This window comes from Lipotes vexillifer, unplaced genomic scaffold (assembly GCF_000442215.2).
Source record: "Lipotes vexillifer unplaced genomic scaffold, Lipotes_vexillifer_v1.1 scaffold522, whole genome shotgun sequence".
Lineage (NCBI taxonomy): Eukaryota > Metazoa > Chordata > Mammalia > Artiodactyla > Lipotidae > Lipotes > Lipotes vexillifer.
In genome coordinates this window covers 474,284-493,395 of record NW_006780291.1, presented here as the reverse complement: position 1 = coordinate 493,395, position 19,112 = coordinate 474,284, and the positions used below count along the sequence as shown (strand labels likewise).

The 19,112-nt window shown below is 42.5% G+C and overlaps 2 protein-coding genes across 3 annotated transcripts in view; one reads left to right on the top strand and one right to left on the bottom strand.

Annotated features, from left to right (window-relative positions):
- LOC103079019 (coiled-coil domain-containing protein 167-like) overlaps positions 1-15,707 on the bottom strand; it is an 18,562-nt gene extending 2,855 nt beyond the window's left edge. The window contains exons 1-3 of the mRNA XM_007453362.1: positions 15,703-15,707; positions 15,355-15,416; positions 14,293-14,300 (exon numbers count right to left, since the gene is read on the bottom strand). Coding sequence (XP_007453424.1) covers positions 14,293-14,300; positions 15,355-15,416; positions 15,703-15,707 — 75 coding nt within the window. The remainder of the gene's footprint in view (positions 1-14,292; positions 14,301-15,354; positions 15,417-15,702) is intronic.
- NPR3 (natriuretic peptide receptor 3) overlaps positions 1-19,112 on the top strand; it is a 68,012-nt gene that overhangs the window by 37,031 nt on the left and 11,869 nt on the right. The gene's annotated exons all lie outside the window — the stretch shown is intronic.

Genomic DNA, 19,112 nt, shown 5'->3' with positions numbered 1-19,112 from the left:
GTCTTCCCGGACCGGGGCACGAACCCGTGTCCCCGGCATCGGCAGGCGGACTCTCAACCACTGTGCCACCAGGGAAGCCCCCATTTCCTTGGTTTTTTATTTGCTTCCATGTAATTCTCACTATTTCATTCTCATTCCCTCAGCCAAAAATTTTGGATAATGATGTTTCTTTTTTCCCCCCTTTGTCTTCCTGCTCTAGTTTAGAGTAATTGCTTTCTTCAATATCAACCTTTAGTTCTCTCCTGTATTGGATCCTCTTTTCCTTGGATATCAAATCTCCTTCTTTGTTGAATTTCACCTCAGTTTTGAAGGACAGGGGTGCAAGGATTCTTCAGTATATGTAAATCAATCAATGTGATACACCATATTAACAAATTGAAGAATAAAAAGAACGAGCTTTTAGTTTCAGTGATTTTTGCTATTGTTTTCTTTGTTTCTATTTCATTAATTTCTGCTCTGATTTTTATGATTTGTTTCCTTCTACAACTTTGGGTTTTGTTTGTTCTTTTTCTCTAATTGCTTTAGGTGTAAGGTTAGGTTGTTTATTTGTGATTTTTCTTGTTTCTTGAGGTAGGACTGAATTTCTCTAATCTTCCCTCTTAGGACTGCTTTTGCTCCACCCCATAGGTTTTGGGTCATCGTGTTTTTGTTGTCATTTGTTTGTATATATTTTTTGATTTTGTCTTTGACTTCTTCAGTGATCTCTTGGCTATTTAGTAGCATATTGTTTAGCCTCTATGTGTTTGTGTTTTTTTTACAGTTTTTTTTTTTCCCCTGTAATTGATTTCTAATCTCACAGCATTGTGGTCAGAAAAGATGCTTGATATGATTTCAATTTTTAAAAATTTACTGAAACTTCATTTGTGACCCAAGATAGATCTATCTTGGAGAATGTTCTGTGTGCACTTGAGAAGAAAGTGTATTCTGCTGCTTTGGGATGGAATGTCCTATAAATGTCAATTAAGTCTATCTGGTCTATTGTGTCATTTAAAGCTTGTGTTTCCTTATTTATTTTCTGTCTGGATGATCTGTCCATTGATGTAAGTGGGGTGTTAAAGTCCCCCACTATTATTGTGTTACTGTCAATTTCTTCTTTCATGGCTGTTAGCATTTGCCTTATGTATTGAGGTGCTCCTATGTTGCGTGCATAAATATTTATAATTGTTACGTCTTCTTGGATGGATCCCTTGATCATTATGTAGTGTCCTTCCTTGTCTCTGTGACAGTCTTTATTTTAAAGTCTAGTTTATCTGATATGAGTATTGCTACTCCAGCTTTCTTTTGATTTCCATTTGCATGGAATATCTTTTTCCATCCCCTCACTTTGCCCGTATGTGTCCCTAGGTCTGAAGTGGATCTCTTGCAGGCAGCATATATATAGGTCTTGTTTTTGTATCGTTTGGCCAGTCTGTGTCTTTTGGTTGGTGCATATAATCTGTTTACATTTAAGGTAATTATCGATATGTATGTTCCTATTACCATTTTCTTTATTGTTTTGGGTTTGTTTTTGTAGGTCTTTTTCTTCTCTTGTGTTTCCCGCCTAGAGAAGTTCCTTTAGCATTTGTTGTAAAGCTGATTTGGTGGTGCTGAATTCTCTTAGCTTTTGCTTGTCTGTAAAGCTTTTGATTTCTCCATTGAATCTGAATGAGATCCTTGCTGGGTAGAGTAATCTTGGTTGTAGGTTTTCCCCTTTCATTACTTTAAATATATCCTGCCACTCCCTTCTGGCCTGCAGAGTTTCTGCTGAAAAATCAGCTGAAAACCTTATGGGGATTCCCTTGTATGTTACTTTTGCTTTTCCCTTGCTGCTTTTAATATTTTTTCTTTGAATTTAATTTTTCTTAGTTTGATTAATATGTGTCTCAGAGTGTTTCTCCCTGGGTTCCCCCATTTTTTCAACTCTTCCAACTTCTTTTATTTTCTGTGATTGCCACAACTTTATCTTCCAAACTGTCTATTGAATTTTTAATTTTTGATATCATATTTTTAATTTACAAGACCTCTTTTTTGCTCCCTGAGTGCCTCTCTTTTAAAAAAATAACACACTTACCTTGTTTTCTGGATGCAATATCTTCTTTTCCTGAGTATACTCTTTCATCAGTTCTAGAATATACTTTGTTCACATTTTAACTTATCTAAAGTTGAGATTCATTTTATAATTGGTGGGCTGTCATAATTTTTTCTTTCTAAGGGCACATATAATAAAGGTGCTTCTTATAATTGCAGATATTTCATCTTTGTTGAGATTTTTTTTTTTTTTTTTTTTTTTTTTTTTTTTTGCGATATGTGGGCCTCTCACTGTCGCGGCCTCTCCCGTTGCCGGATGCGCAAGCTCAGCGCCCATGGCTCACGGGCCCAGCCGCTCCGCGGCATGTGGGATCCTCCCCGACCGGGGCACGAACCCGTATCCCCTGCATCGGCAGGCGGACTCTCAACCACTGCGCCACCAGGGAGGCCCGAGATTTTTTTAAAGTTTTCTTTTACTTCCTGCTTGCCTATTTCTTTCAAATTCCTTTCTAAAAATATTCATTTTGAATTCTTTCTCTTTCATATTATAAGCTTTTCTTAAACTGTTGGTAATCCTTATCTAACTTCTGTGTGCATGGGAACTTGTCTAGTGGTGGACTTTATTGTAGGGCAATAACATGTCAAGTTGGCTTTTTCTTTTTTTTTTTCTTTTTTTTTTTCGGTACGCGGGCCTCTCACTGTTGTGGCCTCTCCCGCTGCGGAGCACAGGCTCCAGACGCGCAGGCTCAGCCGCTCCGCGGCACGGGGGAATCCCCCCCGGATCGGGGCACGAACCCGCGTCCCCTGCATCGGCAGGCGGACTCTCAACCACTGCGCCACCAGGGAAGCCCTAAGTTGGCTTTTTCAAAGGGTTATCCCCAATATGATTATGTGAGGGTTGTTTCTCTTAGGCTGGTCAGTTTCGATAAATAATTCTCCTCCAGATAACTTCTTGAGAGTCATAAGCCTGCCTACATTCTGGGAGCCTAGAAAGGGGGGACTCTCACCTTTAGGACTGAGGACTTTTCACTTACACCTCAATTTTCAGTATTATGCTTCACCCAATCGCCAGCTGTGCCTTGTACCCTCCCAGTCGGATCTTTGTGTCAACATATTCAGACAATAAATCTCCTGTCTTCTGCCTGGATAGGAAGGGACAGTTTCTTCTCTGTTTAAGGCTTGGGGGTGGGGGATCTGACATTTAAGTGCTTCTTGTAAAGATTTTCAACTAATCCCAGTATTTCCAACCCCACTGCATCCCTGCCTCCAGAGGTAACTAGTGTCTCCAGTTTAGAGCCTCTGGACTGGAGTTCTTTGCTTCTTGTTGGAATTCCCTGTCATGCTCCCATGCACCCTTGGATTTAGGTTTCTCAGGTCTATTGAGTCACTTACCCCTTTCCAACTTCCAAACTGTTTTTGACTTTCCTCATCTACTATTTCCTTCCTGTACTCTTTCAACTTGTAAATTTACATATTAAAAATTTCATTGTCATTTTAGTGGGGATTTTGCAGGGAATGTATGTTTCCATGGTTGTGACTTACTGAAGTCTCTCAGTACCATGCAAGTATGCAGAGATGGTGGTGCCGTCGTGGTGGTGGTTGTGGTAATCTAGTTATATTCAAAGCAAAGAAGGAAGAGGAAAAGAGAGACAGAGTGTGTGTTTGAGAGAGGGGGTCTGTATTTCTTTTAGTCCAGAATGCTCTTGCTCCTTTAGAAATTCCCACTTGGTGGCTACTTAATCTTGATTTATTAGCTCAGTGCTTTCTTTCTTACCCTCACAGATATGCCTGCCCTCTGTGATTCTTCAAAAGCAGTTGTACAGAAGCAACATACATGAACAATAATATATACTCACTAAGAAAAGGCTTGTTCTTTTACAGGTTTGTCATACTAGTGTATGAAGACTTTATTTTACTTTATGTCCAGGGCTTAACTGTTTCTTCTAATATAGCTCTTATGCCAGTGTCATTTGAAAAAGGAACACATATAGGAATATCATCTAGGAATCCTGTTGCCAGTGTAAGTTTAGGTTTTAACGTGGATTTTTTAAAAAGCTAAGTTTTAAGGTTAAAAAATGGAATATTTACATAAAAATAATTGGACCTGTTTGCGTCCTGGTGGGTTATTTGTAATTTATCACAGTGCAGTGGTAGCAATTTTGCACCCTTTCTGGAATCTCTTAGGACTCTCTTATTGTACAACAAAATACTTCAGAAAAAAGTGAAAACATTGGAAGACATAAACCTGTATAGAGGGTTCCAACACGGGACTCAGTCACCTTCCAGTGCAACCTTGGGTAGTAGAGACCATCTCCTCTGAATAGGATCTGTTCCCTAGTAATCTCCAATGTTGTAGACAGCATTATTCTAGAACCAAAGGCAATCCAGCTGGGAAAGGAGCTGTAGGAGAGAAGGCAGAGCTCCTGACCCTGGACTTGGGCCGAGAAGGCCATTGGCTGAGTCCCTTTACTTCTTAGGGCTTCCTCTGTTGTAAAACCAGAGATTGGGGCCACCACCTCAAGGGGCTTTCCCATTCCCAGGTTTCTGTTATTATATGTTGAAAGTGTTTTTCTAACTTTAGTCTTAATTTAGATGTTGTTATTTCATTGTCAATATCTGGATATGGAATTTACTTACCCTTTATTGAAAAATCACAATGTAACAATCATCACAACCCACCCACCTGCATTTTAGGAGGATTTTATTCCAGTAAAGTATTCTGCTGCTTATAACATTATATCATAAATGTCTCTTGGAAATTTTCATTACTCCAGCTTTAAAATACAAAGGACCAACTTTTCTTCAGCTCCAGACTGGTCACCATTCTGCAGCCTGAAACCCTTTGTATATGCAAAACTCATCTTTGTGTACACAGACTAAGTAATTGCAATGTTCTGCGTCCAATTTGCATTTGCAGGGATCCAGCTGCAAGTGTCGTTTTGCAAACACAAAATTAGAGCCTGGTTTTTAAGAGTGGTTTAGATGCATTTTTTTTAAAAAGTATTTCTCCAGTTAATCTCAGCGATGGCTTTTTGATGTTGTTGTTAAAGAAAGGTGTTTTAGTTATAGAGAATGTGCAGAGTCCATTTTTTTAATGAAATCATGCTGCATCCTTGGTACTCTGGCTTTCAAATTCAGTTTCATACTTCTTAATGCGACCTCTGTTCTTGACTTGGTGTAGAATTTGGTAAATGCTGTTTTTATTTCTAACCAGGTATTCTGAGCAGGAGGTGATTTTATAACCTTGGATATTTGCTCATTTGAGGTTAGCAGGCCACCCATAGCTTGTTTTTTCTCCTTATTTAAAAGTTGAAAATTTAACTAATTAAACAAATATTCCGGCAGTGTCTGATGCACAGCAGAATTGTTAGGGAGGTGGGATGTGTATTGGGCCATCCCTCCCTCCCAGGTTTCCCTCTGACACTCCAAAACGAAATGGGAGCCTGGAGCCTGCAGCTTATCTAGCCACAGTATTTGAAAAGAGACAAGGTTTAATAAATCATTGTTTAGATAGGCCAGGCATTACATTTTGGAAAGTCCAAAATGTTGAAAAACAACACTCTCATTTCCTTCAATGAGGGGAAGGCCCAGCAGTAAAGCTGTCTAATCCAGCTTGTGTTTTGACACTGGTTTTGCACAGATGCAGTGTGGGAGGCGATATCAGTTGAGAAGTTATCAGCTCATCAGTGAAATCTTGGCCGGGCACTTCCCCCCTTATTGTCTTATATAATATCATTTAATTGGAACTGGATACTCTTTTTTTTGTTTGTTTTTGGCGGTACGCGGGCCTCTCACCGCTGTGGCCTCTCCCACTGCGGAGCACAGGCTCCGGACGCGCAGGCTCAGCGGCCATGGTTCACGGGCCCAGCCGCTCCGTGGCATGTGGGATCCTCCCGGGCCGGGGCACGAGCCCGCGTCCCCGGCATCGGCAGGCGGACTCTCAACCACTGCGCCACCAGGGAAGCCCGGAACTGGCTACTCTTACTGAAAATGTTGTTAGCTCTTCAGTAAAACCAATGAAAGAGAAAAAAAAAATGCAGCGGACGCAAGCAGTATTTGCCCCACTTTGGGTGAGGGTGTGCACAGGCAGCCTTTTGTGTCCGCCAGAGCTGCATCAGAATAGGAGAATACCCCCAACACCACCCTGCCCTGTGCCCTCAGCCCCTTTCTTTAAAGTCAGCCAGGGAATAATTTGTCCAATTGAAAAGGCCCTTTCCGGCACTGGAGGGCTTTGCTAATTGTATTCGAAAGAATCAAAGCAAACCACAAGTTGGCTTTTAACAAGAGAAAAGTAATGTGTTCACATACCAACATATTAATAAGATTAGTTTTATTAGGAAGATGTAATCAGGCAGAACAAGGACTGCAAGAGGAATGGCTTTTTAAAAGCCATTCTTTTATTTTCTAGCTAAAGAAATATCAGTCGGCTTTCAAAACACATTTAAATAAAGATGTACTGAAATCTAAAAATATACATCAATTTCACTTTCTTGACATAAAAGGGAAAAACGTTTTAAAATAGTTTATTTCTGTAACTTTTAAATAGCTTTAGTTGTGCTAAATTAGAATAGTAAAAAAAACTTGGGAATCTCCTGGCTAAAGTATTTTTGTTTGATTGTAAATAGGTATCCATTTGCTTGTGATTTCTACATATTGGCAGGTGTGGATTTATTAATTGCAAAAATGCTGTTGAACTGGAGCAAGTGGAAAACGTTCAAGGAGGATCCAGAGCACCCCGTTTGGAAATGATTTTTCCAAGCAGTAGACTTCATTTTGCCCTTTCAAAAGACAATCACTGCATTTTTTCTTTTCCATTATGTGCAGTGATGTAGTTTGTTAGAAAGATATTTTGCAATAATGGTGACAATGTACTCAAATGCGCATGACTAAAATAGCAGTGCAGTGTGGAAATAAGTTTCACAATCCAAAAGCCAAGCTATTTTCCTTTGTTTTTCTTCCTGTAGCGTCACTGAATGGAGTAGAAGGGCGTTTCACGCATTTGGCCAAACTCTTTACAGAGTAAGCACATTCTTTCTAGAAGAGTCAGGTCACTTAAAATATGGACTAGCGATGCATTACCAGTTCAGCTTGCAGAAAGAACATACATCAGTTCGAACAATTATACCCATTAGCATAAGTGAAGAAGCATGGGGCACAACTGTACAGGATGAAAGCTCAGCCTTCTTTTTTCTGCCTTTCTTCACCCTTCCAACATCTCTGTGCTCTGGGGGCCTCAGCATCCTTCTTTCTCCACTTGGTGAGGAACTCATTTCCACCAAGATATTGGGGGTTCGGTAGATTAGCTTTACCAGGATATTTCATGTAAAAGAGGAACCTGGAAAAGGAAGACAACATAAGTAAACCTCAAGGTGATACTTTTCTGTTCCGTGGAGGAGATGAGTGAGTCTTTCAAATGCCAGGCTTTAGTCTTTCTGCCAGAGAGCTCTGCCCAGGAAACATTTATTTAGTCAGGCCACCCTGTGGCTAGAGCAGCGTGGTACTTTCTAAACTTACATGAAGCTTTGCATTTTACTAATAGAGCAGCAGCAAAATGGCTGCATTTCCCGTAATTTGACAGGAACCAGAAAGGAGTGCCCATGTGTTTAGCCTTCCAGCTTGGAAGACGGGAGGGAGGCCGATGGGCCCCGTCGGCTTCGTTGGCCGCTGCACTAACAGAGGACTCTTGGTGTTTGATGCTGACTGCGGCCACAGTTTTCAAAGTCCGTGGGCAGAGTTGGGTTCATAAGGTCTGGCCATTGATGTTTCTGTCCGTGTGAGTGGATATGGCGGAGGAGCCCAAGGTGGTGGTTCAGTAAATGTTAATTGATGGGCATTAAAACAATCGATGACCCGGGGGCATGCCACCTTGTGTGCCGAAGACGTTAATCTGTAAAATGGAGAAAACCACACCAGGTTGCTCTTGGAAGTTATGAAGAATGATTGTAAAGGGGTTTTCGAAGCTTAAGCGCTTTGACTGATAATGTCCGAAGAAAACAGCCCCAGCTGCAGAGAGCAGAGCATCTCCGTGTCCCTGTGAGCAGTGTGCAGTAGCAGTGTCAAATGGCATCCTTTCTGGGGTCCAGCCAATTGTTAAAAGGGAGGAACTAGAATAATATATTGCTGGGGGCTCAACCCCTTCCTGGTTATGAAATTCGAAAGTGGCTTAAGCTGTAGGAAATTACTTTGGATTAGTCTTTATCATCTGATTTCCCCCCTGGAGAGAACTTGCTTCATTTTATAAGGTTCTAAAAATCTTTTTTTAAAACAAGAGGCATCAGCCACCGTGTCCCTCTCTCTTCTTTTTTTAAAAAAATTTATTTATTTATTTTTGGCTGCGTTGGGTCTTCATTGCTGCGCGCAGGCTTTCTCTAGTTGCGGCGAGCGGGTGCTACTCTTCGTTGCACAGGCTTCTCATCGCGGTGGCTTCTCTTGTTGCGGAGCATGGGCTCTAGGCGCACAGGCTTCAGTAGTTGTGGCACACGGGCTCAGTAGTTGTGGTTCAAGGGCTCTAGAGCGCAGGCTCAGTAGTTGTGGTGCACGGGCTTCATTGCTGTGAGGCATGTGAGATCTTCCCGGACCAGGGATCGAACCCATGTCCCCTTCATTGGCAGGTGGATTCTTAAAAACTGTGCCACCAGGGAAGTCCTGGTTCTAAAAATCTTGCTCCCACAGACTGTGGTTTACAGATAGGGAGGAGGTGAGCAGAGAATTTGTGTGTGTATAATGAACAATTTAACAATTGGCCTAAATTTGGGGACCTGTATTATTCCCTTTACCGTTATCTCTATGTGGGATAATTACTAAATCACTGAAGTCAGCCAGCTCTGTTTTTACCCTATCCTAAAGATCTTAAAGAGATTTCATTTATTAGTAAATAGTCCTGCATCAGATCGGCACTCTAATTTGCCCATTGCTGCTCTACAGACTACATTCATTTCAATTTGGGGCCATTTTCTCTTTTCGTAACTCGGCAGTGACTGAAATATACTCAGCAGTATATTTATGGTAACCCTATGTCTAAGAACTTCTTGGGTAGAACAGATTTCAGATACAGCACATATGCCCTCTAGATGCATATGCGATTTTGTTGATCATTTGACCCTGTGTATCACCAGGCATACAATTAAGCCTGCAGACGGTTGTTCATTGAACCTGTATGCCCGCCATTGCACACTTACTGAGCGCCTCCTTCAGGCAAGACACTGTGTCCTGTGAGGACAATTCATCACTTGTGTGGGTGGCTCTTGAAGGATGGGTAAGAAGAGGTGGGTACAGAAGAGCCCCCTCAGAGAGGCCAATATAGGGAATCCCAGCTTAGAAGAAGGAGGCAGTAGACACATTTAGGGAATAGTGAGCAAAATCACCTGCCTTGAATGAGGGGATTTTTTAGAGGAGGAGCTTGGAAAGGTCTCTCTTTTTTGAAATTTGCTCCTCCCTTGGCTGCCAAGACACCACCGTGTCTAAGTTCTCTGCCTACATTGTGGACTTTCCTGGTCTCCTTTCATGACTCCCCTTTTCCACTTGCTCCACAAATATTAGTGTTTCCCAGATTCTTTCTTTGGCCCTTTTTCTTCTCTAAACACTTCCTGGGCAGCACATCCACTTGCGTGGGTGGGATGTTCATCTTGATGTGGATAACGCTTAAATTTCTATCTCCAACTCCAGCGTGTCTTTGAGTGGCAGACCCCGAGTTCCAATTGCCCATTGGCACCTCTGCCTGAATAACACTGTGTCTACCTGCCTCATCCTTTCATTCAGAACCGCTCCATTCTGAGCTCTGCTGGACCAAGCCTATAGGGGGAGTCAAGGGGAATGGAGCTCCGAGTTCAAAGAACTTATCCTGCACGCAGAAGAAAGTAGAAAGTAGGAGACTGTAGTCAAAAAGAGATTTTCAAGGAAAGTAGAGCAGTTCTGGGTGTTGATAAGATCTTTGCTACTCAAAGGGTGGTCTATGGACCAGTGGCACCAGCATCACCTGGGAGACTGTAGAAATGACGAGGTGTAGTGCTCTATCCCTCAGACCTGCTGAATCAGAATCTGCATTTGAACAAGATTTGCAGGTGAACTGTGTGCACAGTTCTGAGAAGCTTTTGCCTAGAGTATGTGTAGGAGAGTGAATTGATGAAGTTCAGTGGAGATGAAATGTTCCATGTTCAACGTTCAATGAATGGATAATGCACAGGGAGATTGAAATGGTTCAGTACGAATGCAATAATGTGGGTGGAGAGGAAGAATGTGAGCTGACTGCCAACCTCCTTAATGGATTCATTATGCCCTGGGAGTGAGGGAGGGTTCCTTGCGTCAGATGACAGTGATATTTGACATAGGATTTTTGACGTCTTAGTTCTTTGAGAACAGAGCCTCTGATTAGGATTTTTCACCTTTAAGTTCTGTGCCTCAGCTCTTAAAAAAGATATAGCAGATCCTTAAATAATGATGAATTGACTTTACGAGCAGTGGGCTTAAACAGAGTAAGCCTTTTGGTCAATTTACATTTTTTTAAAGGGCACCTGGAGCTAACTTAAACAATCTGGTATCCAATATCACCTTTTCTCCCCCCTCCTTTGATTATACTTTCCTGACAGTTCATTAAAAATGTGTTTGCTAGGGCAAACTTCTCCATCCTTTTTCTCTCTCTTGATGTGCATATAACATCTTGGGAATCTTATACATGTTAGAGAACTCATATTGATGCTCTGTCCTCGGGTGTGAGTTTGGTCTTTAAGGAGGTGCCTTGCTTGATAGACAAATCAACACTGATGATGCAGGTACTGATTTGGAGCCAGGAGACTTGAGTTCCAGTCGCAGCTCTGTTCTTACTATCTGTGCAACGTTGAGTGAATCAGGCAACTATTACAGGCTTCAGCTTCTCATGTACACAATATGCTGGTTGGACTATATGAGCTGTAAAGTCCCTTCGAGCTGTAAACTTGTAATTCTGTAATTCTTTTAGGCTGTGAAGAATGCCTGTGAGGTTAAAATGATGCATCTCCCTAAGATGTGTACCCAAGGGTCTCTCTTGTATTGTGGCCAATATATTTATGAAGCTCAGTGTCATTCTATCCATGATTCAAAATCATGTTACATCTGCATCTAGAGTACTCTGCATAGTTCTGGTAACTTTCTTAAGAGAAACAAGTCTCCGCACATTAGTAGAATATGTTAGCCCTAAATGTTTTTAAAAAGAAATAGAGTATCTTTTAATTGCCCAAGGGAGTGAAACAATTTTCTTACGAAATAGACTTAAAAAGATCCATCTCTTTGAAATGTTGCACCATCCAACCCTGTGAAGACCATGGGGCATTTCTTGAAATCTGAAGACTTAACTGAATTCTCAATCAGTAGACCTGAAGGGATACTTTCAGGATAATGACAAGGAATGACTCTTTTTCCTGGTCGTTAGTAAGCATATGAAACTCATTACTTGCATATTTTCCAAAGGCTGTCTTAACATGGGTTCCAGAATGATTTAGATCAGTTCATTATGCTGGATCCCAAATGGGATTCAGAGCGTGTTGATCTTTTGGTATGAGGCCCTATTCTTTAAAGTTGATATTGGCGATGTACAAATACCTTTAAAGAATTATTCATTTAAAAATTAAGAATGAATTTAGTTCAGTGATAGAAAACAGAACTGGACTGGACAAAACATGAACGTTGACCTTATGATTATGTATTTTCATATGTTCTCATAGAAGCTACTGTGGAAAGTTTTCCACAATTTTCCAGACTTGGGATATTCATTTAGGGAATTAAGGAAATTTTTATTATGGGAAATTTTAAGTACATACAAAAATGGAGAGCACAGTATGTGAAACTCTGTGTCCTCACCACTCAGCTTCAATAATTAACCAAGTCAGTCTAATTTCATCTCTAACTTTTTTCCCACCCTTACCCCTCGGCGCCAGTAATTCTGAAGCAAATCTAAGGCATCCTCGTTTCATCTTAAGCATTTTAATATGTATCTCAAAGATAAGTTTATTATTTTATTTAAATAAAATTTATACACAATGAAATCCATAGCTCTTGATTGTGCTATTTGATCACCTCTGATAAATGTGTATGTCCATGCAACTCCTACTCCTGCTAAGATATAGGAGATTTGCAGGACCACATGCAGTTTCCTCATGTCCCTTTCCAATCAGTTTCTACCCCCATAAGCAACCACCCTCCTCCCCCCACATCTTTAATGAGCTATAATTGACAAATGAAGTCACATAAATTTAAGGTGTGCAACATTAGTGATTTGCTATGTGTATACATTGTGAAGTGATTAACACAATATGGTTAGTTAACACACCATCACCTCGTATAGTTACCTTTTCTATTTTCATTTTCTGGTGGTGAGAACATTTTAAGATTTACTCTCTTAGTAAATTACATGTATACAATACAGTATTGTTAACAGTAGTCACCACGCTGTACATCAGAGCCCCAGAACTTATTCATCTTATAACTGAAAGTTTTTACCCTTTTACCAACATCTCCCCATTTCTCCCACTCTCCAGCCTCTGGCAACCACCGTTCAACTCTCTTTTTCTATGAATCTGACTTTTTTAGATTCCACACAGGTGAGATCATATAGCATTGTCTTTCTCTGTATGGCTTATTTTACTTAGCATAACGCCCTCCAGATTGTCACAAATGGCAGGATTTCCATATTTTTTTTATGACTAAATTCTATCTGTCTCTCTCTCTCACACATTTTCTTTAATCGTTCGTTCATCTGGCAGTGGACACAGTTGTTTCCATAGCTTGGCTATTGTGAATAATGATGCCATGAACAGAGTGCAGTATCTCTTCCAGACACTGACTCCAGTTCCTTCAGATATATACCCAGAAAGTGGGATTAATAGGTTTAATAGGCCTTTTTATTCACAGATGGGGCAAGGGCCTCTTTAGCTGAGTCAGAAATCCTGATTCACTTGATCTGAGCTGCTGGTTTAAATATCTGCTTAACAGTTAGCGTGTTGCCTCATGTCCCCTCTCCTCTCTTCTTCCATCTTCTGCCCTCTCATTCCGTCTCTAGGTGCGGGTTCTGTCCCTCCCTCATCCTCAAGTACATTGTTAGTCTTCTCTTTTATAGACCCTCGCTGGTCTTTCCAGCCTACGCGCTCAACTTGTAGCACTCCCCAACTACTAGCCAGTTAGAAGCAGAAACCAGAGCACAAAGCTGTTTTACAACCTTAGCTGGCTGAACATATGTGCCAGTTGGGTAGATGTCATAACTAGGCAAGCCTGGTTTGGACCCCTACTTAAGAACTTGCCCACCCAACATTTTCTGCAGTTTTGACCCCATCCACCGACAAAGATCTCTCGTTTCTGTTTAGGATGTTAGTCAGAGTGTCTCTTATAGGATAATAACAGTGTCCATCTATGAAGGTTTTGTAAGGACTAAACACAGTAGAACTTAAATTCTATTAAGTTCAGCTCCTAGAATATAGGAGATGTTCAATATCATAGTTAATACCTGGAAGTAAAGAGAACTGCTTGACTTTGTTCAATCTAGCATTTTGTAAACCTGTTTAACCATAATAGTGCTATTTCTAGAGCCATCTGTTAACATTTTAAGGAATGCTGCTGCTGTATGGAATCCAGCTTCGGAAACTCTGAATTAAGAATTGAACAAGATTAAGCTGCTGACTGTTCACAGTGAGTGAATAAACCAGAGCTGCTTGAACTGGGAGTTGGGCCTCTGAATCTTAACTCAGCCCTCACCACACCTTGAAACTGCTTGAATAAGAAGGAGAGGTTTCATTTTAAGACACAAGATAGAAATGGAAACAAAAAGTCATCCTTATACAAAGCCTAGATTTTTGCTTACCTCTTCCTTGTAATCACATCTCCAGGTGACTCAAGAAATTTAAGGAAAGCTATCTGAAGTTCTCAGGATTAGCTTTCAAGGATGTCGTCAAGGTGGATAAAGTAGAGTCTACATGCTTCTTCTGATTTTGGCCTTTCAGAAGGAGTGAGGCCAGAAATTGTCCCCCTGTGTCCCCCGGTCTCCATCTCACTCTGGCTTGGTCACCCCACTTGCAGTCTTGGGGCTGCCTCACCGTCCAGCAGAGTGAGCAGGGCACTTGCTGCCTGCCTCGGCCCTTCCCCCTTGGGTTTGGTGTGTGTGTTTACCCACCTCGACATTGTGCCCGACAGGAACATAGACCCCTGGAAAGAAGGCCAGCAAGTGTCCAGAGCAGTCTGTGGGGGTCGGGTCCCCAGGCTTTCCGGAGGCACATCTGGTCGGGCACTGGTGGGACATGAAGGCCAAGGACAGACATTGCTCACCTGATCATCTGAAAGCCAGAGACGATTATGTCATTAGGTATGTGCATTCCTCAACTAAGCCTTCAAGAGTGATAGGTGATGAGAAGCATCCTTATATGACGTGTGTGTGGGACACATTCAAAGGGCACATGTATCAGATGACCGAATTCCCTGTATGAGCACTGGGAGAATTTTAAAAAGTCATTCTCGTGCTTGTGCTCCACACCCACTAATTCCAGGAGCCCAGTTCCATGGAGTTCACCTCCACCTCGTTTCTCGGGGCGGCTCTCCTGGCTGAGGTTGCCTCATGTAAGTGGATGCCGTCCACCAGCACCGCGGCACCTGCGCGCAGCCTGCACTGCCGTTCCCGTCATTAGAAGGGCAGCCGATTGCGGTAGCGTGGGAGACACCTGAGGGGTCAGAACTTGACTTAATGATCTTCCCGGGGCTGCTTTTGTTTAATGATCCATTTTGTTTTAGGTGATGAGGGAGAGAATAAAAATCTGCTTCTATTTGCAGGCAGCCACAATGTAGGCTAGGAGACCCAAGTTAGTTTCCCAGTCTAGGGCATTACTATAGGGGCAGGGCTGAGCCTTGGATGGAGACAGTCATTTGGGTGACTTAGGGCCCATCCCCACCCCAAAGAAGTCTGCCAGACGATATGGCAATTCTTCGGCCAAGCACAGGGCTGGACCCTGGCTCTCTCCCAGGTCTGCTGCCTGACTGTTGGTAAGCCACTTGCCCTTTGCATTTCCTTGGAGTTACTAGGATAAGGGTAAAAATTTACAACTTCACTTTCCTCAAGGCTAAAACAAGTCAGCAAGTGACCAAGTGTGAATTCCATGAAGGCAGGCCCAGTATAGAAGAGCAGACATTGGGGCGTATGCCAGTAAGAGTGAGAACCCCTCTTTTGATGTTGAAGAATTGGTGATATCACTTGATTTATGGAAGTTCCTGCTGTTGTTACTCTATGTTGTAGATTTAAAATTCAAAAGCAAATGGAATGAAAACAGATAGGATCTGTATTTTTATTGTATGGAGGCCATGTGTGCAGTGTTCGTCAAATGCATAATGTCCTTTAACCTTCGGCCTCCCCATGCAGCATGGCCAGGCCACTTTCTTCTGTGTCTACCATCTCCAGTGGCCTAGGAAGGCAGGACAAGGTTCATTTTCAGGGTCTTATTACTAATAATTCAAGATGAAGCTGCCACTGTTTCTGCTGTGATAGGGAGAGGCAGGCCCTGGACCATCTCTCCTCTTATCCGCCTGCCATCAAAATGTCCTTGTCCCTGATCTCCCCTTTAACTGATGGGGACGTTAAGGGTCATGTCTTTTCAAAAGACTCTTAAGAAACACTGCCCCAAACCCTCTACTTTCCTGATTTGCATTTGGAACCGTTGGTTTGTGGTGAGAAAGACAGAACCACCTTACGACATGCTCGAGTACATGTGAATACCACGAGCAAAGCCCTGGGATAGCCTAGCCTTGTGCTTAACTTTGGTAGCTTTCTCCCACTAGTCTCCATCTGAGAGCTTTACAGGCTTTCTCAGGTATCCAGACGACCCTGGGAGCAAGATTACTGCCAGGTGGTCCACTCTTGCTTTACAAGAACAGCTGAGGCATGTAGCATTCTCTGCTGTCTTGTTTGGAGCACAAGCATCGAGGAATTCACCTATGAATTTGTCTCCCCAAAAAGAAATGAGAAAGACTTTGCTCACTGTCACAGATAAGAGCCACGTCAGGAATGGCAACTCTTTATGCTCAGTTAAAAAAGAACTAGATTTCTTTTTTTTTTTTAATTGAAGGATAGCTGATGTACAATATTATATAAATTACTGGTGTACAATATAGTGGTTCATGATTTTTAAAGGTTATATGCCATTAATAGTTATTATAAAATTCTGGCCATATTCCCCACATTGTACGATGTATCTTTGTAGCTTATTTTATACCTAATTGTTTATACCTCTTAATCCCCTATTCCTATATTGCTCCTCCCTCCTTCCCTCTCCCCACTGGTAGCCACTGGTTTGTTCTCTATATCTGTGAGTCCGCTTTGGAAAAGAACTAGATTTGTATTCAGCTTTTCCCATGATAGAGAATTAGGAAGAAACCACACTAACAAATAGACATGGCTGACAGGTGCTATCAGGGAGAAAGGCCAAAGGCAAAAATGGCTTTCTTTTACGTGGAATAGCTGCCACTGGCCAGCACCAGAGGACAAAATCAAGGGAAATGAGACGAAATGACGGGAGAGCATGCTTCCTTGTTCTGGGCAAACTCCCCAGAATGAGCGGAAGATAGTGAACGATTTCCATCTTGTTTGAACGACAGACACTTTGATGCACAGCACAAATCATTATCATCCTGGAGCTGGTCCCTCACGGGGGTGGACTTCACCAGCTGCCTTGTGTGGAGTCCATCTACGTGCCAGTGGGGGGCGGCGGTGCTGTTTGGTGGAGACGAAACTCCTAGGGCTCATGAACTGTATTTGTTCTCTTAACTCTGCCATCGAGCAGGGGAATGGCTGCATTTAGGAATTTAAGGAAGGCTCGTGGCTAATGACAGTAAGGAAGGGCTTTCCGGCTAGAAATGAGGCTTACTACTAGAACAGGTCGGTCAGAAGAGGGAACGCTGTTTTCTTCCTTTAGTAACCACCGCCTGATCTGTCAGGCAGGAGTCTGAAGTCCCAGTGTTGTTCTGGCCAGAGGCAGGGGTGGTGGGGGGAGGATGGACCAGATGACCTCGTTCCTTTCAGCCTGGGGGCCAGCGGAAAGTGTTCCAAAGGCAACTTAATACTCTGGATTTATTTTTCTCCCTCATTTTTTTTAAAATTGGCACTTCCAATTTTCAGTGTCTATAATGTGCTAATGGGCTTTCGTCCCATTAAAAAACACGTGTGGATGTGAGAATGTTCTCCTCGAGAAAAGACGGTCTCTGGGGTTTTGCTTCTGGCTTGAGGTCCTATGAGGTAGGTGTTATGAAACATCCCCCGCAGCGGGCTGGGGTGTGAGTGAACCTCAGTGGGGGCCAGCAGCTCTCCTGCTAATTTTGGCAGGAGAGGGAGACACTCAGCCAATTTGAGAGGAAAGAAGGTAAATTTTGCGTTTCATTTGCAAACCCAGATAAAATGAGTTTTCGTACGCGGGCAGGTATTGAGAGCCTATCTGTTCCCTTCTACCATTAAGCCTGTTAGGACAGAAGTAATCCAAGTTCACGTTTTTCAGCCAGATGATTATTCTTCCCATCCCGATTGTAGAGGGGGCAGCTCAGAGGGCGTATCAAGAAGGAAGGGAGCTCAAGAGCCAGACAGAGGGTGGTGCTGGGACATGTGTCCAGTGCTTTGGGTGGCCAGTGGCAGCGTGGCGGCCCGGGGTTAGGATTTTGAGAAAGAGGAGGGAGAGAGGTGGACAGGTGATGTCCAGCAGCTGGCACTTCACAGTCTACGTAGGGGCTGTCTTAGGCTCCCTCAGAACGAGGACTATAGATGGAACAACTCTCCCTTACAGAATGCAGGGAGATGGCAGGTGAGCGATGTCTTTAGGTTCTCAAAGTAAGGAGTGAGTGGATCGGACCAGGGCTTTTCAAAGGCATCTTATGTTTCCCATATTCCACGATTCTACGATGCTTCCCTCTGTAGCAGGGTGGTTTTTATACAATTATCAAAGGGAAGATGGATCTTTTGAAAAAACAGTTTTTATTGTGGATTAAGTTACACAGCTACAGTCCACTCATTAAATCTCATTAACTCATCAGCATGCTACTTTCTCAAGCCATGATGACTTCGTGGCCTAAGTGAAAATTTCATATTCCTCTGGAAAATTGAAATAGCATAGCACAATCAGCAGAAAATTATCTTTGACTAGTAGATTTTATTTCTACACCATTCTGCTTTGCCTAAAAAAATAATGACTCTGAGACTTGATGGCTAACAGTAAGAGCTAATGTCTACCATTTGCTTTCACAGTCCCAAGAGCTGTTTTAGATGTTTTACATGCACTCGTTCATTTAATCCCCAGGAGAGCTCTGTGAGATGAATAGATACTAAACTCCCATTTAGTCGATAAGGATATTGAAGACTAGAGAGATCAACTAACATGTCAGGGCCAGGATTAGACTCTGGGTCTAGCAGCTAACTGAGGGGTCTCCTGTAAACCATACTCTTCTGTCCTCTGCCTCTCCCAGAGGGTCAGTGGAATTGACTAGCTTGGGCTGCACCCATCGCAGTTGGGTGGAATTAAGGACGTGACTTTGTGGAAGAGAACTGTTTGGAATATGAAAGCATGAACAAGGAGGCTTAGTTTCCATTAAGTGTAGAGTGGGTCAATAAGATATGTTGTAATAGTAATTAGATCTCTTGTTTTTTGAACACTGCTATTAGGAATTAGGAGCTAAGCAGGATTTCTAGGTTTATAATTCTCTGTCTCTAGACAATAACAACAAAAGCTAACAGGGAGTGCTGACTTTTACATATTTTACATCCATTAGTTCACTTAAACATGACAGCAACCCCTTGAGATAGGCACGAATGTTTTCCTCATTTTCCAGATGGGGAAAACTGAGACCCAGAGTGCTGCAAAAACACAGCCAGGAAGTGGCAGAGCTGGGTAGCGAGCCCAGGCTCTTTAACCATTATTCTAGCCTGCCTCTCAGCACTAGGCTTTGGCAATTCTGAAATATCCGCTCCTCTGATGCAAACAGGACTTACTGTCCTTCAGGGTGGGATGAGGCCAAGAAGAACTGGACGTTGAGCCATGTCTTCTGTGAATGTTTGTGTATTTGAACCAGGTGGCGGTCCTCCTCCGGGGTCTCCTTCTAGGACTGGGGCAGGAATGACTCCC